Raw genomic sequence first — 27,957 nt, 5'->3', positions numbered from 1 at the left:
CAGGAAACCATCCTGCTCTGTAGTAACCATTAACTCCTACTCCAACCTCCAAGATACTTTCCAGGACATCTTCACGAATCCTCTGAAATTCAACTTTGTGCCGTGAATCTAGGACAAACTCTTACTCTTCACAAAAGCTGGGACTTGAATCCTTAGATATTGTCAAGGAGCTCAAGCATACAGCACTGACTCCTTCCAAATCACAGGGAACCAGCTGGGACATGAATCCTTAGATATTGTCAAAGTGCCCAAGCCTACAGCACTGACTCCTTCCAAATCACGGAGAACCAAGTGTTAGACGCTGAAGGATTTGAATGAGCTCAGGCTAACAGTTATAATGTACAACACATGTAAATCTAAAATTGATTCTCTCACAATAAAAGCACCTCAAGACTAATCTTACTTTTTTGTTTTCCAGGAAAACCGTCTTCATGAGCGTCGGATGCATTATGAGCTTACCTTGAGTTTGAACTCCAGCTGGGGTAGGACAGAGAGCAGCAGGGTGCTGGAGATCGTGTTGAGTTGGTAGATAAGGGAGTAACAGTGGCCGGCTAGCTCTGTCTCTGATGTTTTGCCCAGGATCAGAACATTGTTGAAGAACTGGGGGAAGAATTATATCTTGGTGTGAATGGGTCTGCTGACACCAAATGAGGACAACGCACTCTAAGTATAAACAAGAGCAATGACATTACGACATCCCTTCCTTGGGAACAGACCATGGGCACGCAGGTTGACGCGCGCTTGGCATGAGCCACACTGTGACCGATTATTGTTGGAATGTAGTCTTTACATGAGCACCAGGCATCCAGTTGAACCAGTTCCAGCCCAACACTTCCCTTCTTTCCAGGTGAGGGGGGACTTCTCAATAGGGTCATTGTACTGGTTTGATGAACTGAAGAATGCTATGCACTTCCTGCAGCCCTGAAAACGTTTCAGTGTGCGCTTCTATTCAGAGCAACGACTTTCAACGTGCTGTTTACTGACAATAACTGGAGTATCAATCCACACAGAGGCATGGTTAAATTGAACAGTCGGAGTCATTGCCATATACAAAGTAGTAGGCCAAGGTTACAATAAGTAATTACATGTACTTGTGGGGTGAAGATTTGTACAAAAACTCTGTGGTTCAGCCTCAATACAAGCAGGGAGTTTCAGACGCCACTAACACCCCCACAAAAATGTTTTGAACTGGAGAGTCTTCTACAACCCTGAGCCTTGAAGCACTTACTGCCTGGATGGATGGCTCAATGCTGGTGGTTGTCCGTTTGATGAGCTCCTTGGCCATCTGGAAAGCATGAGGGTTCTCCGCCTTCTTCGATTCCAAGAGGTTGGACAGAATGATCTCCAGAAGGTCTGGCGGCACGGCATCATTCTCGCTAATCAGAGGGCACATGACGTCCAGCATGAAAGTACGCACCTTGGGAGTGTGGTGCTCACTTAGGGAAATCAGACACGATTGCATTAAAATCAACATAAATCCTTAACCAATCCTCCCGTACTCCATTAAGGAAGCATGTTTCTATCCAAAACTGCAGGTCGCCTCCAGTTTCTGGTAGTTAAGTTCTGCCTGGGTTGTCTGAGGATCTATGAGCTCATTATCAAAGGATCACTGATCAAAACAGTAGGCTTTCTGACAGTTTCTGCATGGTTATGAAAGTCAAGAGGCAGACTAGCGGAACCAAGAAACCAGTTACTTGTACCATAATCCACAATAATGTGAGCTGGCACTGTCACAACACAATAAGCCTTTTGAAAGTTAACTTTGACCCAAATCTTGTACACTGAGTTCTTTAAATTCACGTGAACATAACAACTTGAATTCTCCTTACTAGAACCACTGTTGCTTTACCTCGTGATTCGGGGCAAGCTTTTGCTTAGTTACATAAGAGACGTCTTGCAACAATACACTGTTCTCAATGGATAAGAAGGGCACAAAGCTTTCCCCGAATCACGAAGTAGAGCAACAGTGTCTTTAGTCTGGGGAATTCAAATTGTTATGTTTATGTGCAATCAGATTACTCAGTGCACCAGATTTTATTCAATTCAACTCGCAAATGGCTTATTGGGAAGGTTGGCTCATGGTTAAATGCACTCTCTAATCCTCTCTCCAGTGTGCTCTGAGTTTGAATAATGACACCGGAATACTTTCATTAAGGTTCATTTGAATAAGTTGTGACTGGAATTCAGATTGGAGGTCTTGAGATGGTCTTAGCCCCTTGAAGACGGTAGACGTCTATTGACTTAACTCAAGGGGAAGGTTAGTGCCAGGGAACGGCTATAGCCGTATACCACACATACTCAGTCTATTCATCATGCAACTGCAGTCTCTTTCTGTGTGTGTATACTGGTCAGGCTCTACACACTGGGCATAAAACAATACCGTCCGCAATGGGTTAAAGAGGTCTCCACCACAACACTGCCTGAAAGAGCCTTACAATGTAATTGTTCACACTGGTAAAGCTGAACGATTTCGCCAACAATAGAACTGTCAAATTCGTCCCCTAAATAGCAGAGTTGCCCTTGTAACTATGTCGGGACAGGTGTATGAGCAAAAAATGTAAATAAAATGGAATCATATGAAAGTTAGATCACAACATTTCCTACAACTGTGGCAATACAATGTCAGAACAGCAACCAGATATATTGCACATGTTTCTCAAGATCTACATACAAATTTCATGGAATGTTGGAGCCTGATAAAAATAGCCTGACCAACCTGATGATGCTGAAAAAGATATTGAAGAGCTCAACGAACAGCTCGTTGCAATCTTCCAGTTCCATGCAGATGTTGTACGATTTGACCATGGCCAGATTTTCCAGCAGGTAGAAATAACGCTTCCAGGATGGTCCGTCCACATTCTCTAGTCCCCACAGTTGTTTGTTCAGGAATTGGAAGATTGTCTGTGGAAAAAAAAAAAAAACACGATAAAAAAAGTAAAATTTAAAACAAAAACAAATTCATTTCAGAATCTGTGCATGAATACGCTGATGGTTGTGGTGTAGTGCAATGCAGTTTCTACACCGACATCAGATGGTAGAATGTTGCAGTAAAGTAAGGCCTACGCGTAATTGTTCAGCCGTGCGATAGGGGGCCTCTGGCGCAAAGACACGGAAGATGTCGGCGATACAACACGCCACCAGCAACCTGACATCTTTGCTGGGATGTTTGAGGAAGCCACCGTTGACCAGGTAGAGAGCTAAAGCTTGGTACTGCGTCACTTCCTCCTCTTGCTCCATGTCTTGGAAGGAACGGGCCAGCACCTAAGAGAGAATACCAAATTGACTGGACTTAACGGGTACTGTTTAGCTCGTCAGACCAAAAAAAAAAAAGGGAAAAAAAGGTCTCTTTCTCTCAGGGAACAATAGCGAAATCCCATTTCATCAGTGTGTTTTATGGAAGTACCAGTACCTACAGTTAAGGCCAAAAGTTTACATATATGTAAGCTTGGTAAAAAAACAGTTTTCCTCAACTTGAAATAGTTTTGCCAACTTTTTCTTCACAAGGTCAGACAAACTGTACCTCAACCTAATGTTCATAGTGTGTACTTCAATTGAAAATACTCCGACATTTATCACGGTTCAAAATACTAATAATTCCGAAAAATGATTTTGTGCATAATTTCATCTACCCCCTTACTGTTGTTCAAAACACTTCAGGAAGTGGTCCACTGCGACTATGAGAGGTGATAAAAATACTGACAGTGGCACTAAAGATTAGGGTTGGAGCATGTAAAATTTTGATTTTTTGGGTAAATATATTTTTATCGTATTATGATTTATTTGAAGCATACACCATGTAGTGGAGACCCATCTTGTTTGTCCTTATGAAAAGAGAAGTTGGTAGGAATGAGTGAAGTAGTGAAATTTAAGGAAAAGTGTTTTTGTTCTTCTAAGTGTACATGTATGTAAACTTTTTGCCCCAACTGTATATCATGCAGATGATGTCCTAGGGAAAGGTAAGCATAGCTCAAGTGCACATGATCAGAACGTCTTGCCAAAGCTGATGTACACTGCATGTACTGTGTCATTGAAGTTTCAAACAGCTGTTTTCTTCTCCGAGAACCATATTTTCAGAATCTTGCGACGTTCCAAGCCCTTAAAAAGGCTTTGTGTCCCTTCCAAATGCAAGCACAAAAAGAATCATTCAAAATATTAAAGATTTCAGCCAAAGTGGTTATCTTGGAGTCATAAACTTCCACTTTTTCTTGGCTTTTCAAGGCCAATTTGGACATCCAAGTTTAAAAGTGACTCACATCTAACCCCCGATGTGAACCTTGTTTTCAAAAGGATCTAATTATCACAATATTGAAAAAGAAAAGGTAAAGGCAAGTTAGGCAACTTCTCATTTTACCCATACAAATCATATCAAGAGGTCTCAAAAGCAAATAATCCTATAAACCTACACATAGGACACGTAAAACAACACATCAACAAATGAAAAAAGACTCTGTTATCAGCATGCACTGCCCTCAATGCTGAAGTACATAATGTACATGTACATGGTGTACAATGTGCATGTCACTGAGAGCCATTATGAATTGCATGTCTCCTTGAAAAAAAGAACAGCCATATGACTTGTCCACAGTGCTGGATGAGATGTTCAGTCTGATACATGTACATGTAGTATCATGTAGACATATGAAACTGTGAGTCAGCCCTGAAATCCAACATTCTGTGTTTCCGCTTATTATAATATGGTAGATACAGGTGGACTTTAAACTTTAATTCTTTAAGTTAATCTAAACAGATCAGGGCTACTGGTAAAAATGAAGTACAGTGTATGTGCACATACATGCTGTCTGTGCTTCCAGGACACAATAAGGCCAGTTTGGTTACACGGAGTACAAACTGACAATTTCAGTGGATAGCAATGCCTACCTTGAGTCTTCTAAGGAGTTCATCTTTTGGCAGGTCAGTGGCGATTTCCTTCAGCCCCTGGGGATATATAATCTGGGGCAGGCCACGCTGGTGCCCTTTGCCCTTTGACATGCTGGGTCATCCACCTGAAAATTAAAAAAAAAAAGTCTTGCCATCCTGAATCAGCCGTGAAAACTTGCCTCGCTCTCAAAGATCTGCCTGAATCTGACACCTTGTCGTTTTTATTCATTTTATGAATCTGTTCGGTGAATACACCAGTCCCCATTACATTACATACACATACAGGTACATGGAAAATACCCTTCACAAACAAGTCATGAAGTAGGCAATTCAGTGACGTCACCAAACCCGTTGACCGGATGCCCGCACGTGCGCACGGGCACACACACACACACAGAAAGTGACATGAAACCCATGCAAAAACAAAAACATGACAAAGTTTTAACACTCATATCTAACGTTCCCTACATCCATTTACCTTCAAATTTTAGGACGGCAGAAATAAATATCTCAACTACTGATCCCCGAAAAATAAGCGCAAAAAACCAAATACTTCGTGAGAAAAGTGAATAAATTCCTCGCGGAAGCACGCCCGGGGTGACCATTGGCCGCGCAGTGGTCACAGCGTCGATCGTGCAAGCTCGCACGGCACGCGTGGTTGCACGTGGTTCGGTTTTGATCGGATCGACATTCGGGTTTTCGTTGCTAATCCGGAGCGTGTTTTGAAAGCTACCCGAACCCCTCCGGTCTTTTCCGAAAGAGGAAGGATTCATGTTCATTGTGTGTTTGTCACATCGAAATCGGCCCAGTGGTTGAGAAGCTACGTCACAACCAACATTTCAACGCCGTGTTTCTCCTTGAAGTTTACGATCTTATGTTTTGTGACATCGTGAGTATAAAATATATTTATATTAGTTGATGATTACGAGTTTTTAAGAATATTGGCCAAGTAACAGCGTCCGGAAATGTATTTGTTCCGGACCACGTTTGAGCAGTTTGCACGGAGAAATCGTTCACGTTAAATCTAGACTGCGTACCACTCGACGGTGCCCCCACATATAATAATGGGAGTCTGGGTGCCCGACTAGTTCAAGAAATTCGTAAACGTGAATCATCACCGTCGTATATTTTGAGTCCTTTTATCATAAGCTCATCAAAATTAATCATTAATACCATTCTTAAAGAGTAAAAAGTTTCCCAATCTCTTGGTAATGGGTTTTTTTAAGTTAAAAAATGACATCATTGTACGAATATGTGCTCCGTAAAATCATCTCATGTGGTGGTTTCTATTTCGTGATAAACTGTTCAGGTGTTCACGTCATGAAGTGAACACCGCGTTAACGTGTCTTTGACATTGTTCAATGGGGTTTATTTATCAAAGTATGAGGGAAAAATATAATCAAAGAAAACAATGCCAATTTGTAAACTTAGAGATTTTGTTTGGACTTTCCGGTCGATCTACACCAATTTAAGGTTGATCATAAAAAAATACTTGTCACTCCAAAATAATGTTTGCTAGGCCTATCTCGAAAAATCTTCTCTTTAAAGTTACCCAATCATTTTGCAATTCTGAACAGAATTTTAGCAGAATGCAACTTTCTAAGTAACTTACTTCATGTTATTTATGGACACTTTCCTACTTTTAGGACTACTTTTGAAACATGCCTAGAACAATAGTGATCAGTATCATTGTAATGCAGAATAACCTTTAAATTGTTGCCTGTTCTTTTCCTTTAATGATAAATCATACAAATAATCTATACTTTTGTTTAATGGCAGACGCTATATATTTGATCTTATTATTTTGTGTGTACTTTTTAGATATTGGGCCATATGCCAAGGAAGCTGGTATCTACCGGAGGCACTTCGCTCAGGATGGACCAAGCTTCCCAGTGCAAACCCACGTCAAGAATGGACTCGTCCTTGAACTGCACAGCTACATCCAAACAGAACTATCATTGAATTTGTTTGTATACTAAAACTAAAATCACAGGTGTGATAGGAGTCAAAGCTCTGCGATATGAAAGTGACAGTTGGCATTACACCCAAAGGGTTGTAAAAATCCGCAACTCTCTTTACTTACTGCAAATATTTGCAGAATTCCTTAAGGTTGTCTTGTTCCAATTTTTTCTCAAATTAAAGGTAATTAATATGCAAATCATTTTCACTTAATTGAACTTTCATCTGTAGTTTCTGAGGAGTACAGGGTGTGTCAAATACATTAGGAGTATACCGTACACGTACATGTGGCATTGATCCTCAAAAATCCCAATAATTGGTGCTTTACTGTTAAAAAACATGAATGATTATTTATGCAAATTGATCAATTTTACGCATTGCATATATTGATTAATTAATTAGAAAATGGCTTTATTTAAGATAAGACAAACAGTAATGTTTACCAACATATGTGTAACCACCACATCAGAAATTTAATTGAAGTCTACAGCTGCCAGGAGTCAGGACATCTCGTTTTATTGACATTTATATCAATTAAATATGCAAATCAGATATACATTTGTATTTTAAATGTGGAAATTTGTAGTAGTGATGTGCAAATTTGTAAGAATGCCAAGTTTGACAGAAATAAAATGTGTCCTTCCAATGTAACAGAAGAAAAACCTTGTTTGAGTGAGCTTTTCCTGGTGCCATTCACTTTATAAAGAAAAACAAAGGATGACCTTTGACCTGGGAGTCAAAATTAGACAGTTGTTTGCGATTTTCAAATGGATGTATCTTGAGAACCGCTTGGCCGTTTTGAATGATTTTTTCACTGTTAAACTCCTGAAGATATGCTCTTTCATATCTGCTATAAATTGACTGTGTAATGAAATAATTTGGAAATCATCTGAAATGCCTACATGAAGCTCCAGCAAAGCGCTACATGTACATGTATACTTTGGCTGCTTCATATTACAATGCCCCAGGATTATGGACCCATCATTGAGATCAAGGCTGGTTCAGGATCTCCAAGGTGAAACACATGTGGCATCCATCAAGGTACACAGTGTGCACAAGGGAACCACTGAAGGCGTACTCATGGTTACCATGCTTTCAAGCATAAACAAGCACATCAGGATGCCAGTGGGTTCTCAGTCCAGGGCCAGAAAATTATGAAGTGGGTAAAGTAAGCATAAAAGTTCTGGGAAATACAGGTACAATGTGTGCATGGGATCTGACTTCTGAACAACAGCTGCACATAAGGAACACTTCAAAAAAAAAAAAAAACAACCAGAGTATACTGGCCCCTTTTCCTGATGAGCTACATGTAAATTGTACCTTGGAAAGACTCTGGCCTTTATTTTGCTTGCATAAGGGTGAACACTTGTGTTGGTTTTCTTGTGTGGTTAGCGATGGCTTAACAGTACTAAAAGGATTGCTATCTAGTAGCACACGATGTGCGTACGTGTACATGTATATAATGCTATTCCAAAACGAAACATCCACTGCTTTTTCTTTTACTCCAGCCAGTATCAGTTGAACTTAATTTTCCAATAAATTAATTTTACATTTTCAGCACTTTCAACTACCATTTTGACATGTTAACATGTAGTAGTCAAAACTTAACATAATGTCCAACTGTAAAGCCAATGATTTTCCACAATCGCGGAAAACGGACGGAATTTGCGAATCAACACTTTGAAACGGAATCCACTGCTTAAATTGGAACTTGCAAAATTTCCCTCTGAGAATGGCTTAAAAAGTGAAGAAAACTTTCTGAAAAGTACTAAAAAATAGATGCCTTCCAAACCCTTTTCAAATGCTTGCTTTTAATGAACGAATTACGCTGGAAACATGCTAAATTGCACCACTCCAACACATGATTGGGTCATCCACGCCGCGTCGCGCCGTTGCCGATACTTGTAAGCGCTATGGCGTGTGTGAGCCCCATTAGTGCAGCGGCAGCTGGCACAGCAGTGGTGCGGTACAGTACATTGTGTATATAAACATTGGCTATTCACACGTGCACCATACCAGCAATGAAATCAGAGAAGCAAACAAGTTCTTACTCACACATATGACTATTGCACACGTGGGGAATTAAGTCTGTGAATCCGTATGGACGCCTTGAGACAAGGCTAGTACCGCATGGCGAAACAATGAAACCGCAGCAGCGAAACGGAAGACTAATTTCATATTTCTTAAATTAAACGAAACCTAGTAAGCTTGGACCCTCAGAAGTGTTCAATAAAGAGTGAAGTTTTCCTTCTTTTGCATGGGTGCAGCGCATCAGGAGCCAGAGCAGCTTTGCTTAACGCATACTGTAGAGCTTCGCGCACGTGTTTTCACCATTGTAACAGCAAAACGTGAACGTTGACAATGCGCAAAGAATTATAGGGCAATTTCAAGTTTATTTCTGTTTCTGACCGTTTACAGTTGGGGCATAATCTTGAACTCCACTGTGCTGCTAAGTGCTTACATTCAGTTTGGCAGCAAACAATACAGCAGGTTTGGCTGACAATACCAAATTTTGGCATCAACCTATTATGCATTCCCATGCAGCTAGCACTGCACCATTTGATCTTATGTATTTCTCACAATTGCATTGATTGCTTTTTAATCTACATCTACAGTAATCCAACAGCTATTTGGCATAAAAACTGCAAAATTTACATGTTCAAAAGTTACTACATGTGGTAACAATTTCCAACATCAAGCCTTGTATTGTACAGTTCAATAAACCCCGATGTTGTGCGCCACACTGCACACGTACATGTACTGTACTAGCTACATGTAACATACATGTACGTACCACATACATACATGTGCATGTGTACACATGTACATGTACACGTACATGTATTACAAAGCACAGGGCTCAATAAAGTATGAAGCTGCTCATGCATTCCTACATGTATACTGACCCTAGCTAGACTCACATACATGCAAAGGTGCACACAAGGTTTCAACTTACTTTTCCTGTGCATAGTATACATGATCACAGTGCATCACGGCCTGTATGCAATTTCATTGAACATACTAAGAACAAGTCTAGATTCAAACCGCTACATGTACGTTGCAACACTGACATACAATTTTATTTCTCCGGGCTGTAAAGGGACAGAGAGCAACTTACAAGTATGCCAAGTGACAAAGAATGAAGAAGAATTTAGCCTGATTTAAATGATACATGTATAACAACTTAAAGGGTACATGCATATTCCATCATTTTCTGCTATCTGCAAAGTACATGTACATATAACAGGCTATACAGGTACCTGTTGAAAACCTTATTTGGTTTAATTAAACACAGTATTGGAACTAACGCCCTGTGAAATTCGTCTTTCTGGTGTGCTTTTATGTTGAAGAAAACAATAAAAGAAGGTACAATGTAACTTTCAAAGATGCATCAAAGACAGTTTGAAATTTCCAGTAGCAGGTATGCAACTTTGACTTTGACAATAACCAAGGAAATTCTGATCTTTACAAGACTTTGTACAGTTTTCAATTTTCAATGGCGTGAGTGTGAAGTGAAAAAAAAGGAAGCCAGGTGATAAGAGGGAAAATGGCATGCCAGCATTAGGAATTGGTTTTCAATTCAGCAAAGCTGTGAATAGGTGCATGCAAGTCTTAACAAGGTGCACAGGAAAGCACAGTAGCTATTATTCATAGGTGTTGCTGCAATTTGGCTGATTGAGAATGTGTCCCAGATGCTGATTTCTGGTGTAATTCAACATAAGACTCAGCAATTTGTTTACTGAAATCAAGATCCTAGAATATTAAATTCTCAGAATGTGCACCATTTACTGGAACTAAATCTTTAAAAGGTTAGTTTGTAAGTACCCTTTCTAGATTTGAAGTACTTTCCCTGCTTCAAAATGACAATTGATGTACTAGTAGTTAAGAGGGAAATAATCATACGCATCTATAGCCCTGCTGTTGGACAGGATTGCACTTGACAGTTACAGATCACTTTTGACAGTGAGTTCCACACTACCTCATGCAGGCATGTTTCCTGTTATGTTTATCACATGGGGACTGTTTATCACAGTAAAGCATCCCAAGTGAAAACAAGAAAGACAAGAGTACAAGACACAAAAAAAAACAGAAAACAAGAAATTTGCATTTTTCTGCAAGAACCAGGGAGGAGAGCTTGTGAAGTCACACTTCGCGGAGCTCAGCATGCCTTGTGCAACATGTCTGCAGATGCATTGCATACTGCAGTGCAATGCTGCTCAGCATACTGAATGTGGGCATCAGTGATACGGAACTGTCTAACACATGGGCTAATCATGCTGAATGTTTTGGCAAATAACAATTCAGTTTGACGGCAAAATGATAAGTACGTAAACACTGCATTTTACTGACACTACTGGAGGTTTGATATGTTTCCTCACGAGGAAACCAACTATGGTCAAGAAACAAATACTGAAATAGTAAACTGTTGATTGCTGGAAGAAACCAGAATTTGGACTTTAAAAGTTCTTTTTGATGCGTAAAAAAACAATCAGAAATTGCAAAGGACTGTAGTTAATATTCCAGCATTTTCCAAAACAAAATGCACTATATGTAAATTTCTGTCGTCTGGTCACACGTTATTTTTTATCAAGCTACATGCAGTATTGAGACGATTCTATCGACAGGTACGTGTACATTAACAGTGTTTGATTGAGCGATGGTCCATTGGCCAAATTACAGTTGAAATCGCCTTGGGCCAGCTGAGAAGCATCCCTAAATGGCCCAGTTGGCCAGCTGAACAGTTGCAATAAACAGATCCAGTCCCTCTCCAAACCACAATGTTGATTGTTTGTAAAGGATGGAGCCCAGTTGTCAAAGGCTTACAATGTATTGCATCATCAACTTACTTTTCACTTGTTTTTCAAGGTGCGACCTTCCAGCACACGATTGTCTTCACAGCCAGACCAGCCCAGCTGGCAGACCCAGAGCACCGCGCTGTACAATATGTACATGTACTGTGTGAGGCATGCATATGGTTGGCTTCCATTTGCAATACATAAATATCCTTGTATTTCATTCTGCAGTGGACGATCATCTTAAAACGCTGCTGCGCTGCAGCAGCCCAGGGGTAGTCAGCCCAGCCCGGCGAAATGTGCACCAGGAATCCAGCCAGCAATTGTATAGATTGGCTTCGGCTGTGTCCAAAATATGCCTCCGGAACTGACGCTTCGTCCGTTTTGTCTGCAATTTTTTCTTAATTTTGGATCGTGAATGCATGCATGCAGTAGACTCAACTACACGAGCATAATTGGTTTTTACGTGATGTAATGGATTGGTTAACTTTGTAGTGGGGGATATGGTTGGTGAACTCACGCTAGCCCAGTTGAAAAAGATGCGTCAAAATTTAAACAAAAGTTGTCCTCAGTTTAAAAATCCCTAAAATTCTTTCATAGAAAATGATTTTGTTTAAATTGAGAAATACTTTGTCAGAAAACCTACATACATGTATAACAGGAAAGTTTTGTCATAAGAAGATTTGAGAGTGATTCTGGGTTATACATGAACAATTGTGAGTACAAATACATGTCCATGTACGAGTGGTACATGTGCTTTAAAACTCTCTTAGTCGCTGGGATCAAAAGGTTAAAATAAACTACATGTACCACTAAATTAAACTACTGTTAATCATTCAGGACCAGTAAGTTGAAATGTCTGTGGGCCAGCTAAAACCTAGGCCAGCTGGCCCTGCTGGCCAGTTGAATGACGCAATCTGGCATTCCTTTTTATTGTTAACAATGCCTGTTAAATGTAATTTGATTTTCGGACTAGTTTTTCCCGTTCAGCATCCATGTCCTTTTTGAGAAAAAAAAAGTGGATTCCAAAACAATAAGCATGGCTTGTTTTACACATAAGTGCCCCAATATTAAACTACATTTTTACATTGGTTGGACCATGTGGATTATTGAACTATATACACCCCACCCAAACACCCAGTAGGCCTAGCCATAGGCCCAACTCCATTACTTTTTATTCTTAAAATTAAAATTGCTGCAGATATTGCAGAAAAAAGCCAAAATTTGGGGGGTAGGCCAAGGCATCCGCCAGTAGCCCCCATCATCTGATCATGTCCATTTGGTAGGCCTAGGCTAATCTTTCCTCGTAAGAGTCTCTTCATCGAGAAATAGGCCTAGCACCCTTCGAGAAAACAACCAAAACATTACAGGGGCCTACTAACTATGAATGAGTATCGAGTAGGCCTACGACTAACGAGTACGATTAATAATACGAAAGGCGGACAAGGCAAGTAAGGCAATCGGTCACGTCGGTTCAATCCGTCATGTCCGTTGTACTGTGCAGCGACATCATTTATATGGTTCGCTTCGCGAATGGCGCGGCACTAAACCAATGACCTTCACAGCAATGTTAAACACAAACAACACTTCTTCTAACAACTCCAAAGAAATACTTACCTTTAATTTATGCCGACAGTCTTGGATGTTGGATCCTAACAATGCTCAACCAAAAGGTTCGCCAACGACAGGTTGGTATTCCTGGATGTTTTGCCCGTAAAGCTCCCAAATTTTGCTTTTCGAAACACAATGGCGCCAACAGCCCCAGCAAAGCTCATGTTTTGCAACGAACGCTCCCATTGGTTACTTATTACAGGCGATTTATAACATTCAAGTCTGTCGTTTAATAGTCATACGAAATAAACTTAATCCATCCCATTCAATATTTAAGACTAATATTGCATTGTAATACAAGTAAATTTATTGCAGTTAATATTCTTTATTGAAAACGTTATCAGCAACACCTTAGGAAATTTGTTCTTTGATGGACCAATTACACACTTCGTAAATTTTCTCATTGGGTAGCCACATCCATCAAAGGAGGGCGCTAAGATCATTGGGCGGCACGGCCGGATCGTGTCGACACGGCATCCAAGCACTTTATATGACTAGAGCTCGGCACATTACATGTACAGGTACGTGTACGTGTACACTGCACTGTACCGGGGCGCTATCTGCGAACGTAAGCAAGCAAATAGTGTCAGGGATCATCTCTGATTGTCTCCAGAACACCGAGAATTCGGCCCTGTTAATCCTCGGCTTCAGAAGGGAACGCATCCGATCTCCTGGACGCCCACCCCCGAGTTAACCAGATTTTGCCTTCTAATATTAGGCCTACATTGAGTGAACGGAAATTTCAGAGACTGACTTTAAATTGCTCAAGCCTCAGCATTTTACAGTCAAGGTACTAGTCGCCATCGCGGCGTGAAAACTCCAAGTAGCGCAGTGTGTGTCTGACAGTGGAAAATGCTGTGGCATACCATGGAGCTACAAACCCATACTAAGGCAGGAGGGGAGTTGCCCCCTTATCCCTGGGAATTCCAGATCCCTCATCCAACCCCACCTCCCGAAAATTGAGCTGGGGGAGAGGGGCCAACAGCTGTCGCCACACCATCTGTTGTGTGTGGATATGTGGTGTGGAAGAGCAGTCCATAGCCTAATATACAAAATTTGCGTGGCAGCGAGTGACCCCCCCCCCGTCTGAGACAAAAAAAGTTTTTAAAAAATGGGGAAAATAATAACAAAAACAAATTAAAGTAAGTGCACTAATGCCAGTGTAAACAGTGTATTAAGACAAAATTCAAATGAGTTTTACATTAAGTTTGTGTTCTGTAGTTTGTGTCTTCGTCAGACAATTTACGTTTTACCAATGGTAATAAAAGAAGTAATAAATAATAACATAATTAAATTCAATGTATAAAATATAACTTTGCTTCTTTATTCCTGATTGTACACAATGTTAAAAAGCGTTTACAAAATGCAAAAGGTAAAAGACTCAACATCTTTGAAGTTTCTTCCTCAATTAAATATTAAAAGAAATCACAAAAAACTAAATTTCCCGGGGGTGTCATAATTAAAACGTATTTCTTCTTTTAAAGTTCATAATGCAAAAAAGCGGTAAAGCAAAGACGAGTGGCTTCACAACCGAGAGTATACGGGTTTTTGTCAAATATTTTGATAATATTTTGGAAATTTCTGCAGATTGTCTACATTCAGTCAGCTAAAATGTTTATTAAAAGGTATGAATATTATGCTTTTGAAATACTACTTCCTTTAAGCAATTTCTTTCAATGAAGAATTTTTCCATAATTTCAACGTCACGGCAATCCCTCTTTGGGTAAAATTATATCAGGCTCAACCGTTTTTTGTGAGTACCATGGATATGAATGTGTAAGTTTTTGCTTTTGAAAAATATCTATCGACAAAAACACAATAACGTGGGCTGTTCCTGTTTTAAATGAATCGTTGGAATTTCCTGTAGGCCTTTTTCCAGGTACTGTTGATCAGTGATGATTACTAACTTAGGAAAATACTGATTCGTTTTAAAGTATGAAGTGTAAAAATGTGTCAATCATAAACATGCCAGATTGTTTCTATTTTGTGTGAAATGCCAAAACCATTTGGCTTAATATTCTCAACTTGTTCAAATTGCTTTCAAATTCCCCAGAACGTCAATAAATACGAGCAAGAATAAACATGCCAATCTCTGTTTATGGTAAAAAATGTATTTTGGCCAAATTATCAAAAGTTAGTGCAAGAAAATGAGATCCATTAAAATAATTTTAGTTTTCATTTACCCGAGTGAGCTGACGCATGGGCACATAGATATTTTCATGTTTCCCTGATATACACGCATACACACAACCGATGAATTTGATGGCGTTATAATTTCCAGTCCCCATAAGTACGAATCACCCTAATCTTGGCTAGAAATATGATTTCTGTTTTCAATTTGCATCTGCAAAAAGAATGGGGTCCACTCCAACAGCGATCAAGGTTCTTATCGTTCAAACGTATCAATAATTCAAATAATCATTTGAGCTGGAATTGCTTTGTTTATTAATTTGGGGTGTTTGGCTTTTGTTTTCTGTTCTTTTGTTCGTTCATTTGCGAATTGGCTACCATCATTGGCTACCATCAAACCTAACAAGGAGCAGGTCACCGGCGAACACGAAACAATCAAACTGGGCATGTCAAGAAACTTTAATGAATATAAATTAGCAATTACTGTCTTACTCGAACAATAATTTCATTTATTATCAACCAGCAAACTTGTCCGCTTCTTGTCAAGACTCCTAAGAGGAAATCATGTTTATCTCATCTTCCTCATCTCTTCATTTAGGCCTACAACACCACCTTCTCCTTCTTCTTGCTTCTCAACAACATCCTCATTATTTTGTTCATCTGCTACTCTGTTCATCATGCTGGAATCTTCCCTATTATTCTTCGCTGTATCATTTACTCTGACGTCATCTCCATCAAAGCAGACGTTATCCATCCCGCTGTACTCGGGAAAATCACCCTCTGACTCCTCTTCCCGACACTCTTCCACCTCAAAGATTTCGTCCTCGTAAATGGTCGGCATGACGTTAAAGAGGCTGGTGGACTTCACCCTGTAGTCTTCCATGTATTTGTCCACCAGGTCCATGTCAAGTTCCCTCTGTTGTATCCGACTAGAAATTAGCCTCGGTGTGACAACTGAACTCTGGGAACTTGACCAAGACAAGTCTGCTGATGACGCGTCCCTCTTTTCCAGATCGCCTTGTAGGGATTCCTCCACCCGATCTTGTCTCTCCCTCAAGATGTCAAGCTCCTCGAAGATTTGGTAGAACTCCATGAAGGTGTCGGATATCCTTTCTGAGATCCTCCTCGTCTGCTTCTGAGCCTTTTTAGAGAGAGAAGCAATGGCCTCAGCTTTGGTTTGTCCTGACTTTGAGAGTGGCACGGGACCCCGGCAAATCCTGGCGAATTGCCGCAGAGCTCTCTCACTCTGGTTGATGGTGCACTTGCAGAGTGTTTGCATGTTTTGCAGATCCTGGATGACACCTATGGACTGGTAACGCTCAGTGATAGCCCTCCAGTCCTCCATAATAGCCTGCTCCTTCTGTAATTCATCCATCCTCAGGTAACACTCTGATTCATAATCGTCTTCATCGTAGTCTTGGCAAAGAACGGACCATTCACCGATACCAGCTAGCTGCCACTGCTCTCGTTGTTGTCGATCATACTCAAGTTCGTCTTCGGGTGTCATTATCACACCGTCTGAATCCACAGACTCCTTTGAATATTTTGGAGTAATGGTTCCCTTATTTCTGTCATTAGCCGAAGGCGAAACTCCTTTCTGTCCAGACGGGATTGCTTTATCAATCTTTGGCCTTGTGTCGTATTCATAACCTTTACTTGATAAGCCTGCCTGGTCTTCAACTTCATCTTCGTTGTAGAACACATCCGGATTTCTCCAAATACTTAGTGCCTCACCAGAGTTTAAAGACGAGCTGCTCTTCTTGCTTTTCAAGTCTGCTCCTGAAATCACATATTTATCTTCCTCCTCTCTGTCTTCCTCCCTGGTCAATGTCCTAATGACCTCTGTCACTGTTCTTACACCTACTCCTCCAGACACGGAGCGTAGATCCCCGCGTCCACATTCTCGTCTAAACCCTCGCGCAGTCTTTGGTCTTGGAGGGAGATCTTCCGGTGACAGCGTCGGCAAATATTCCCGCCGAGTATTATTGCTTGTGGCACCTTCTCCAAGTACACAGACCACGACTTCTTCACCTTTCATCCCTCTTCCATCTTCACTGTTCTTCGCTTCGACATTTTTCCAGCAGTACAAGACCTCTTCAGAGTCACTAATATCTGAATTCCCATTCTCCATAATTGTTCGCGATGCAATGATCTCAGGCTCTCCACCCATGAGCACAGCTTCCTCGTCCTGCTCCAATTCGTCGAGTCTTCTGATCTCTTCACGTGACTTTTCACTTCCCTTGAAGGGTTGATCGTTTCGGCCATTGTCCTGTCTAATCCCCCTTGATGTCTTTGGTCTGGGCGGAAGAGAGATGCTTTCTCTTGATATACCCTTAACTTCGTCCCCTTCACGCTCAAAGTGTACCTCACTTCTGTTCCTCTGACACCATTCATCCAGGTCTTCTTTCATCATCCGGTGAGATGGCAGGCCAAGGCACGGACTGTCCTGGTCGTCTCTGTCCTCCACACCAAACACAGAGACCTCTGCCATCAGGGGTTGTACCAGGCGGTCCTCACCACTAGTGGCTGACTTCGATGTGGTTTTGACGAATGGCGATGGTAGGTTGAAGGGTGCCACTTTTGCCCGTCGCTTGCGTCTCAATCTGTGGAGCGGAAGGATTGGTATGCAAAGGCAGCCAACTGGCAGGTCCTCCTCTTCTGCTGAGCTGTTTTTGTCCTGGACACGGTAGCTTGATCTAGAGTGTCCAGCACTCACATCAACCTTCCGATAATAACCAGAAACATGAAGTCAAAAGACAAGGAACTATCGTTAAAATTGCCCTCGAGAGAGGACCTACAAACTAGTCAGTCTGAAGTTTTTGGAAACAGCTATTTAAAAAAAAATGGTTTTGACATGACAATGAGGTGGTGTTTATATCTTTGTTACGAACGTATGCACTATTGACAACTTCTAAATCACCGTTAACCTGACAATCAAACTTAAACTTGATTGAATACCAACCTTGTCAGTTGCTGTGTTCGGATGTACTACACGACAACTGTGGTCCGATTGCGAGGCGTCTGTGATGGCTGCTAGGCCTCCAGTGTTATGTGTATTCGCTTGTTGGTCTTTGGCTTTGGCAGAGAACACCTGCAGAGGTTAATACACATTTTCAGGGTTCCGATCGTCATTCATCATCATCAACACAGTGAGACATTTGCTGAATTGAGCGTCTAAATTAAGGTTACAGAAAGGGGCCCACGGGGGTAAGTGGGGTTTCTCACCGCTGTGGTGTCTTTGGAGCGCTTTTCATTCTCACGGGGCCTCTCAGGGTTTTGGTTAGATCTCAACCGCTTGGTCCACGTCTCTAACAGCTTTTGGGGAGACGAGCAGTTGAACTCAGGCCTAGGTGGGACGAAGTTCGTGCTTGATAGCACCTATATTCAATAAAAACAGTAGATTCTGATTATAAAAGAAATCAAGGAACTGAAGAGTAAAATAATTTTAAAAGCATCCGGTTCTTTCTGGATTCACGATGGTTCAACATTCAGATTTAAGTTTCAGCTCAAGAATTTTGGCAAGTGAGATTTTGCATAATTTAAAAGTGGAAAAGAAAGTCGAAGTCGAAGAGTTTATTCAGGGATGCAAGTTCTAATAAGACCATATGTTTCCCTAAAATTACAACTTTTCGTCGTTATTAACTGTTCATTAAAAGAGGACAACGTAGTTAGGTTGAATTTATTTGTTATACAGGAACATGATCTAGATGAAATGGCAGAAAGTTTTGATAACTTGCCTGCACTCTGGTGTGAGAAACCCTTGACCGAGCAAGTGGAACGTGCCTACAGATCCATGCCTGGAAAGTCAGCCGCTGGCAGTAACTAAATGTCTGCAGGTTTCAATGGTGATATAAAAATATACATGTAATTTTTAATCGTGGCTAGGGTGTCTCTGGATTAGGAATCAGAAATCTCAGATTTTATTAAACTAAAGATTTTTGTAAGGATCAAAGCATCATTAATACATCTGTCTATCAAATGGATCAATTTACGAATAAAAAATGTGAAGGCCTACGTACTCCAGACAAGTCTCGCCTGATTGTGAATCGAACATTATTTGGGCTGCAGTATACATCACAACACAGTCACATTGCCATTGTTGACGTCACGCTGCCGCGGCCGCTGCGCTACGCTTTCGCATAAATCCAATCTCCTGGGAAATCACTGTTCAGACAAGAACATGCATCATCTGATGACCGATCATTTGTTGTTTTTTTCATTCCAGTGTGGCATAACGCTCCTGCGCATTCACTTTCAATCCCAATTTTCAACAACGGCGTAACGTTGTATCTATTCATCTCTTTGTAGGTTTACAGCGAAGGAATCACGTCAGTTTGCGGTAACAGTTGACTGTAATGTTTGCTGAATAGTGAAAGTGTTAGTGAATTTTCATACAAATACTGGCATATACAAAACCACTGGGTTTTTATCGACCAAACTTACCGATGGTGTATTATCCATATTGATCGAGATCTTTTGTTACAGAACGTCTATTAATTAAAATCGATGAAATCGCAAAATTTACAGAGGTAATCGCCGCACGATGTTCGCAGAACAGCAGTAAAGGTAAAATCTGAAGGTTTGTTGTTGGTAGCACACAGCGTGAAGGCGCGCGCACTTGAACAATAGACTTCAAAGCAGCGAGTTGTTCTCAAAAACAGTGCGCATGCCCGTAAAGAAATCATTTGCATATAATGTGATTTCTTATTACATGGATCTCCATTCAACTCCTCTTTTAAGCACTTCCCCTGCACTTGTGCAATGGTTGCCGATGGTTGCTTGTGGGAAAAACTATTCAGGAAAGTAAGGAGCAGTAGGTACGCTCTGTAGTAGGAATCGAACCCCAAATCCTGCAAACTTCCCCTCCCCTGAAAACAATGGCCACTTTAAACAAAGCATTACTTTAAAAAGGTAAGCATTTAGTTTATAAATGCCTCAAGACAGTCACACATAATTACCGTCGATACGATCATATTTATTGGCAATTTAATTCAAAGGTATACATCCTATATTGACACAAATATAAAATATAATCTCATAAAATCAGAAAAACTTTTGAGTACTTACTTTGTTAGTAATTCACACTTTAAGTATGGTGATTTCGCAGCCACACTATTGCACTTTTTATATCAACATTTTGATTACAAGTACATCACTCTGTGACCATTTCTTCCAGAAATTAGGAATGCAATTATTTGTACTACTAAATAAATGCTGACAAAATTATTTATCTTAAACAAATGAAAATGCACTTTATTTTCACAAAGCACAATAAAAGGTATAGGAGCTGTAGGTGTTGTCGTTTTTAAGAAGTTACTTGGTAATGTGGAGACCCATTAAATTTCCTTCTTCCTTCCATCAAAGGAAGGAAAACATAAAGGAAAATATATATATATACTTTTCACACTTTTATAAAAAGATTTATTACTTTTTGGACTCCAACAACATGTTATAATCACTCAAGTTCTAAATACATGTACTTGGTATGCTAGTTGGAAGCCGAATAATGGGTCTAATTCAAACACCTAATAATTAATATACAACGCAATTGTGGCCCAAATGCGTTTTTAAAATCAGACAGACCGAGAAATTGAATTGGTCAGGTTGAAAGGAAAAGCTACACCTGACACATAATAGAGCAAATACACAACAACGTCAGGCTTTGTTTCCACGTGCACTTTCCTATGGGCCTGACGGATGATGTCCTTATTTACTACCATAGCAGAGCCAATGTGTAAACAAAGAACGCTGTCATCCTGTAAGGGTTTATTGGCTCCCGCAATTCTCAGAAAAAAATAGTTTGCAAGACAGCAACTAACTTCTACAGGCCTTTCAGGGTAATGGATATGACACCTATTAACCCTTCATACAAGCCCCTTGATGCATTTTCCATCTTCTACACCTTGGCTTTGAACAAAGCCATTCAAAATACCTTATATGAATCTTTTTCTGAGTCTTGTGTGTTTTTTTTTAATAAAAACAAAGTTCAATTACATTTTAGGCTTGAATACTGACATACATACAGGTAGCAGTTTGGGCTTAAATTTGATTTTCATACTTTATACAGATCTAAAGGCTACGAGTACCGACTTCTACTGCCCTACTCAACTGAAACAGAGAAGTATTTTGGTTAGAACTAAACACCAATACAGTAACAAACACACATATCCATTCTTGGCACCAAACACAGCCAAAACTGTATGACCGAATTAACACCACGCAATGCCTACATTTGGCAGGTTCAATACTGACACTGTTATGTCTTCACAGAACACAGAGGTTTTTAGCACTGAAGACACAGTGTTAATGCAAGAGACAACTGTATCTCCGCGCACAAATGCTTCCTTTACAATTAAATGTATTTAGTTTTTGAGAATGATGTTAAACGTGACGAGCTGCTATACATTACTGGTCTGACCATAGCTACCAAAACTACAAGTTGCAGTACCGACATTCCAAGAACTGAAATTATATTGGTTGGAATTTATAGTAATGTTTCTGTCATGGTGAGATTTTGACTGATAAGAAACTGATAACCAGGCCTGATGTATAAAAGGGAAAACTTCACGACTTATAATAGACACACACACATAAACCAAATGACATTTTTTTTTGGACTTCAATGCCAGTCCTACACCCATTCAAATTGATCAAAATGATCGCTGAGTTTAAACCGCTACAATAAGACTGAGAATTGAACTGCTCATCTCCAAGTCAGGGCAATTAAAGACAAAATTAAACCTCAAATGAGCAGGGCATTTTGGACCATCTCAGCTCTTCCAAGCCCAATCCTTTCAAAGCTGTTAATGCACCTACATGTACATTCATTATACACACATCTGTAAGTTCCCAGACTATCCAACACGGGGTTTTGTTGTGGTCATGAGATACACAGCCTCACACATGTAGACCAGCATGCCTTGATCACTAATACTGCGGCTGACCAAATTAGGAAAATTGGGCATTTTTTCTAGTCCTTTAGGGGTTTAAGTAACGATAAGTAGAGTAGCTTTGAGTTTCCAATTTTTACAACTGTGACCACCATGAATATGTACAGTAAATGACCCCATAAATAGAGATACATATAATTGACTTTATTTCAAGTGTAAAATCTACAAATAAATAGTCTTTAATGAGTAAAAAATTGTGACATTTTGCAAATGTAACGCATGATACTACAATTACGGGGGGAAAAATCATTTATTGCATCTCACTTAATTACTCAAGTTTTGTTTATCTGGAGTTGTTCTCTAATTTACATATCATAATACTGATACAAATCTGAGAAAAAATTTTTACAGCTGTGGATTTAAACCTTTCGAAACATCAAGGTATTATTTCATCAGCAAATGAATTTGTTTGTCCATTAACAGTGCTGCGAGTGAATTCTGCTATGCTCGCCAAAGCTAACAGCACTTTTTGACTGCTGCTGAGTCTTTTAACTAAAAGGCCTAACCAGTTGGGCAGGATAAGGAAATTTTGGCTGCTAAGTAGGCAGTGCTGGCCATCGGCAGAGTTGAATTCAACTGAAACAAATTTGGCTTACCGAGTTTTGCACTGTTTCTCCTAATCTGACTAATGTTGAATGACATTAATCCATACTTCCTGGGCACCAACTTCCCCAGTCCTCTACAATCCTCTAGGGTGCATAATGCCAATGACGGACTCACATTGTTAGCACTTCCACTTCCTAAGTCATCCCGCCCTTCCCAAATCCCCCCAATTCTCCCTAAACTCATCCATTTTGAAGGGCCCACAAAGTATGAAGGCTAACCGTTTTCATACCTCAGTGCGAAACTGCCAGAAATGGCTATTGAATGATCCAGTAATGAGCAAAACGGAGAAGAGAACCTGAACCTGTTAATGCTGCACATCTGTTGGAGGTAGTTCATTGCAGACCTCTGGGAATATATTTAAATCTGTTTTACAACGTCTGTCAAGAAATAAACCAGGAAAGGTAATTTCACCGATCTTAAGAGTCAAGCAAGAAAACTGAAAAGAGTTTACGTAAACCTATGACCTCCATAAACACTGTACCAGTTTTTACCAACAGTGCTACATGTACCTTGACCAATGATCGTAATCTACACATTTGTTAATTTTTTTGGGGGGGGTGGGGGAGGAGTCAAAAACATTTTCCACATCGTTTCTTGTACATGAACATTGAAGAACTTGTTAGGGTTTGACAGCTGGATTGGTGAAGCGACAATATTTTCTAAATTTCACAGGTTCCAATGTCGTTACAGTAACCCTGTGCAGTTTTGCCTTGTGGTTTCGTTAGGAATTTACTGAACAGATAATAGAATTTTTACTTAAATTGATACTAGCACGTCTTCTAGTACGTGTAGTGAACCAGAGTTATTATCCCATCCAACTTAATGCTGCCTACACATCATGTGACAGAGAATAACTAATCACATCTAGCATACCTGTACTTAAAATGCTTACCCCTAAGCATCCCAACGGCATAATGAACAATTTACAGAAATTCCTTAACACATGTACTACTACATGGTGAGCCAGTTTGGTATTTCAAAGGGCAAGGTCGTTAACCACTTCCTGCCGGGGCAGTTATCAATGTTAATGATGCTGGGCCGGGATATTTATCGCTTTGTTCTGTTTTCAAAATTCTTTAAAAATTCCTATCTTCATTTACTGGACTGAAGGACTGTCTGGTGGCCCCTCTAGTCTGACAGACAAATATCTATTGACGCCTGAGTATTTCAGCCAGGCCTGCAGCCCTGTAAAAAGAGCCCAGATTGCGCGTCGTTTCAAAACAAGGCTGGATTATCTCCACTTTTGAGAGTGAAAAAATGTTGGTAATTCCCAGCAGCCTGGTCTTTTGTTCCGAGTACAGTCTTTTGTTACAAGGCCCTGTTCCCTTTGTCCGAGTTCGGATACGCATATAAAGCATACGTGTCCGGATCTGGAATCCCTGGCAGTGAGTGGTTAAACAGGCACGCAACTTGGATTTTGATAAGAAATGAGGAAATTCCAATCTCCACAAGACTTTGTACAGTGTTTTTCAATTTTAGATGGCATGAGTGTGAAATGAAGGGCAAGGAAATCAGCTGATCCAAGGAAAAGTTACATGCCTGGATAAAAAACAACATACCAATGAGGGGGCTTGGACCAGAATTTCCCCCCCCCCACAAAAAAAATCCCATGATGCTCAGTCCCCCCCCTTTTGCACCACAGGGGACTTGGATGTATGAGTTATATCCGGGCTAAAAGTTCAAGATGTAAGTGTTTACTTTATCTCTAACAACCTCTTGGTAGGCTTAAGTGCCCCAATCCCTTCACCCCACCCTTGGGTGCACCAATGATGCAGAAAGGTCAACATTCACCTGTTGGCAAGGAAGTAGATAAGTGAATAAGCTAGGGCTGAGGTTCCACCTTACTGTTTTCATTCACTTGGCTGTCCGCTTCCTCAACCGACTGCGACATCTCGTTGCAGTGCTGTATACCAGCGCAGTAGTGCAGCATCAGTGTGGCCAGCATCTGCATGCGCTCCTCGCTGCGGGACATGGTGTCCGTCCGTCGCCGCTGTCTCCGCTGCTGCTGCTGTCTCTGCTGCTGCTGCTGGCTGCCCAATCGCTGCTGGGGTCGGTGCTGGTCAGCCTGGATATCTTGGGTCAGCTGCAGCTGGCGCTCCACTTCGGCATCAATCTCCTTCTGGAGTTTGCTGACCTGCAGGTACCACCCAAAATGGAAGTTATCAGTCTGATGCAGGAATCTGATTGAATGATTCTTATAAAGAAAAAACCCACAGATATATATAGATGAAATGCCACATTTTGGATGAATTATGTCAGATGTAAAGTGCATAAACTTGGAGAAGGTTGAGAAATTTTCTATGGAGATTGGCCAACAACAGTTGGGCCAGCCCAACTGCAGCACTATAGTTGGGACTGTCCCAACTATAGTTGGGAGAGATGCTATAGTTGGGGCGTAACATCGTCATCCACAACAACCTGATTTTGCTCAATATCCTTATTACCAGAAAAGGGGTAGTATGATGTTTAATCTTTGGCTTCACCAAGCAACGCCTGGCATCTTGATACACGACAGAGGATTCTACTCTTTGGTAGCATAAGCTTATACATCAATACATCTCAAATGTTTGAATAAAAATATAACCGTTATAAACCGTTATAAGCTAAAGATATGAACGTCCTTGTTCGTAAAAAAAATTAGGCAGTTACCATTGCTTCCAGCTTTTCCTTTCTTTCATTGTAGGGAAGGTCTGTATACAACTCACGACCAAGCTGACAGAAAAGGTTAAAATGGCAAACAGAAAGGATCAAAGAAGTTAAATATGCCATCAGATGAACTACACAATGGATAATCGCCGGGCATGTTCGAAATCAGGACTCACTCTCCGTCTTTGCTTAGACAGCAGTGTTTCATGAATTCAGCGCATCAAGTTGAAACCCAAAATGTTAATAGCATCTCAAGCTTCTCTCACAGAAACTTACATTGGATCATTGCACCTCAAGCCAATGTTTGGAGTACACATAGTTTTATTCAGTATCCAACAGAAATTGTTCAAAACTGGATGAGAATCACAGAATGAAGTCAAAGACGGAGTCAAAAACTGAAATTTGTAAGGCTCTTGGTGTTATTGCTTCTAATAGTAAATGACACTGACTGTGTGTGTGGATCTCTGGATGAATTTGAAGTTTGAAATGAAGCTGAGTTATGGAAAGGTCCCTTATAATCTTGAATCGGACTCCCTGGGACTCAAGTTCCTGATTCCCTTACCTCTCTTGCAGCAGTCATGAACACAGCATCAGTGTCGTCTACCTTATTGCCTTCAGCACGGGCCAGCTGTCGTAGGTCTCGCTTCAGCCGGTTCAGACCGCGAACAGCCACGCTGACCTCGTCCGTTTCATCCTCATTGGAGGATGCGGAGGACTCGTGGGGAGAGGGGGTCGGGGAGGGGACAGGGGAGGGTTGGGGGGACACCCCGGCTCGACGCTGCATTGTGGGCGTGGTCTGAGGCGAGGCGGAGGTGTCGGGAGCTAGCTTGACATTCAGTTGTTGATCCTTGGATGGGGAGGGCTGGTCAGGTTTCCGCCACACTTTAGTTCTGTGGGGAACAATGGACACCTTTTTGGTTTGAACAATGTGCCGAGGAAGGTTCCGTCTTTGATGTCCAAACAAATTATGCGCATCTTGTTTACAAGAGGAATGTGGCAATATATTATACGTACTTTCTGTTGCCATATCTCGTTGGAATGGCAACTTAATTTCTGCACATCAAAGTACTGACAAAGCTAAGATGAAATTGATGTTGTAAAACTACAATGTACTTATCTGAACGTCTCTCCAGAAATGCAAGTGTTAGTTTTCATCCTTTAGGAGAAAGGATCTCATTGCTCAAAATAAGAGATTTTAATTGTTGAGAAACCCATCCAGTGAGCTTGTGCAATGGCTGATGTTAGGAAAAATGAGAGATTGGTGCATACCCTTTCACCAATAAACCGTGCATTTCTTAATGTACAACTGGGATGCAATTGACATGCCAAAACCAGACTGCCTAAGATAGGTCGTGTCATCTTTTTTCAACAATGCCGTAAAACTTCAACCATCACAATGCAAGAAACCACCAACTTTCAAACAACTCCATACAACAAACCGGCCAATGATAAATTACCATGTGACCTCAAAGGTTACAATGTCAAACCCACTAGCCGATCAAAAAGTGGCTACCAGATTTCAACAACCGATACAATGGGGAAAGCACACATTAAACTGCTCTGTCACTAAAAAATACAATCATGTAATACACTGTATTTATCCTCCGTTCAGTCAAATAGAATTTGTGGCGGTAGTGCATGCACGTACATGAGGTACGGTAGCTCCAGTGTTGTTTAAATACTGAGATAATTTCTGCTTCATAAAGAGGGCACTGTCTGCAACCATGCATCATCCAAGAGAGGCTTATCCCTCTTCTAAAAAATACCGAAGAATGCACAGTGCACGACAGGATTGGGTCATTCTATAAATTAGGGGCCATTTTTTTTTGCATCCCTGTCTAGAGCCAATGATTTTCTGTTTCGAAAATGGACATTTTCTGTTTCGCCAAATTCCGCTTCAGAAATTCAAATTCCGTTTCATACCCTAGTAAACACGGAAAAGGAGAGCAAGTTTCAAACTATGCAAGGAAATGTTGCCCAAGCACACCCCCATCATAAAAAAGACAGAAACAAACAAATATTGTTTGGATATACTCTGTAATGTTTCCAATTTTTAAATATAATTTTCTCTAGTTATAATTTTTAAAAATCCACACAATAAATACAGCATCCCCCATCCCTTGATTTGCCACCGGTACGATCGTCAAAAACTTGTTACGATTAACCAACGGACAATTCATGTGCCACTCCTCATGTATTAAATAAAAAATACATGTACAGTGTACATGTACAGTGAAGTCATAGAATAGGTCTTGCATGCAACAGTTGTTGGTCACACTATGTTAACATTAGACATCAACCCGCCATTTTATTTGGCAGTAGTGCCGACAAAATTAAGAAAGTTAACATTAAATCTGAGCCTTAAAATGCATGTTTGCGACTGA

The 27,957-nt window shown here is 40.6% G+C and overlaps 3 protein-coding genes across 4 annotated transcripts in view; all 3 read right to left on the bottom strand.

The window, feature by feature from the left end:
- LOC147799922 (sister chromatid cohesion protein PDS5 homolog B-B-like) overlaps nucleotides 1-13,397 on the bottom strand; it is a 13,815-nt gene extending 418 nt beyond the window's left edge. Inside the window, exons 1-6 of the mRNA XM_087148564.1 lie at nucleotides 13,248-13,397; nucleotides 4,879-5,003; nucleotides 3,064-3,261; nucleotides 2,717-2,901; nucleotides 1,229-1,436; nucleotides 460-600 (exon numbers count right to left, since the gene is read on the bottom strand). Coding sequence (XP_087004690.1) covers nucleotides 460-600; nucleotides 1,229-1,436; nucleotides 2,717-2,901; nucleotides 3,064-3,261; nucleotides 4,879-4,989 — 843 coding nt within the window. The 5' untranslated portion in view covers nucleotides 4,990-5,003; nucleotides 13,248-13,397. The remainder of the gene's footprint in view (nucleotides 1-459; nucleotides 601-1,228; nucleotides 1,437-2,716; nucleotides 2,902-3,063; nucleotides 3,262-4,878; nucleotides 5,004-13,247) is intronic.
- Nucleotides 13,398-14,530: 1,133 nt separating this feature from the next.
- Nucleotides 14,531-19,962, bottom strand: LOC147799921 (uncharacterized). Its single transcript, XM_087133716.1, has 5 exons — nucleotides 19,815-19,962; nucleotides 19,109-19,201; nucleotides 18,597-18,749; nucleotides 18,334-18,462; nucleotides 14,531-18,093 (listed from the first exon to the last, which is right to left on the bottom strand). Exons 1-5 carry the CDS (start codon nucleotides 19,830-19,832, stop codon nucleotides 15,940-15,942), a joined length of 2,547 nt encoding a protein of 848 aa, XP_086989842.1. The 5' UTR covers nucleotides 19,833-19,962; the 3' UTR covers nucleotides 14,531-15,939.
- Nucleotides 19,963-20,325: 363 nt separating this feature from the next.
- Nucleotides 20,326-27,957, bottom strand: part of pdzd8 (PDZ domain containing 8) — a 28,321-nt gene continuing 20,689 nt past the window's right edge. The window contains exons 15-17 of one of the 2 annotated variants that reach the window (XM_022223845.2): nucleotides 26,136-26,463; nucleotides 25,577-25,639; nucleotides 20,326-25,061 (exon numbers count right to left, since the gene is read on the bottom strand). In XM_022223845.2, the coding sequence (XP_022079537.2) occupies nucleotides 24,750-25,061; nucleotides 25,577-25,639; nucleotides 26,136-26,463 (703 nt within the window). In that variant the 3' untranslated portion in view covers nucleotides 20,326-24,749. Of the gene's footprint in view, nucleotides 25,062-25,576; nucleotides 25,640-26,135; nucleotides 26,464-27,957 lie in introns of those variants that run through there. The other variant, XM_022223847.2, reaches the window with a different exon arrangement.

This window comes from Acanthaster planci, linkage group LG02 (genome assembly GCF_054643075.1).
Source record: "Acanthaster planci isolate LZ-2023a linkage group LG02, COTS_SCS, whole genome shotgun sequence".
In the NCBI taxonomy this organism is placed as follows: Eukaryota; Metazoa; Echinodermata; class Asteroidea; order Valvatida; family Acanthasteridae; genus Acanthaster; species Acanthaster planci.
Note: the sequence above shows the minus strand (reverse complement) of the source record. Positions and strands in the feature narration are given on the sequence as shown.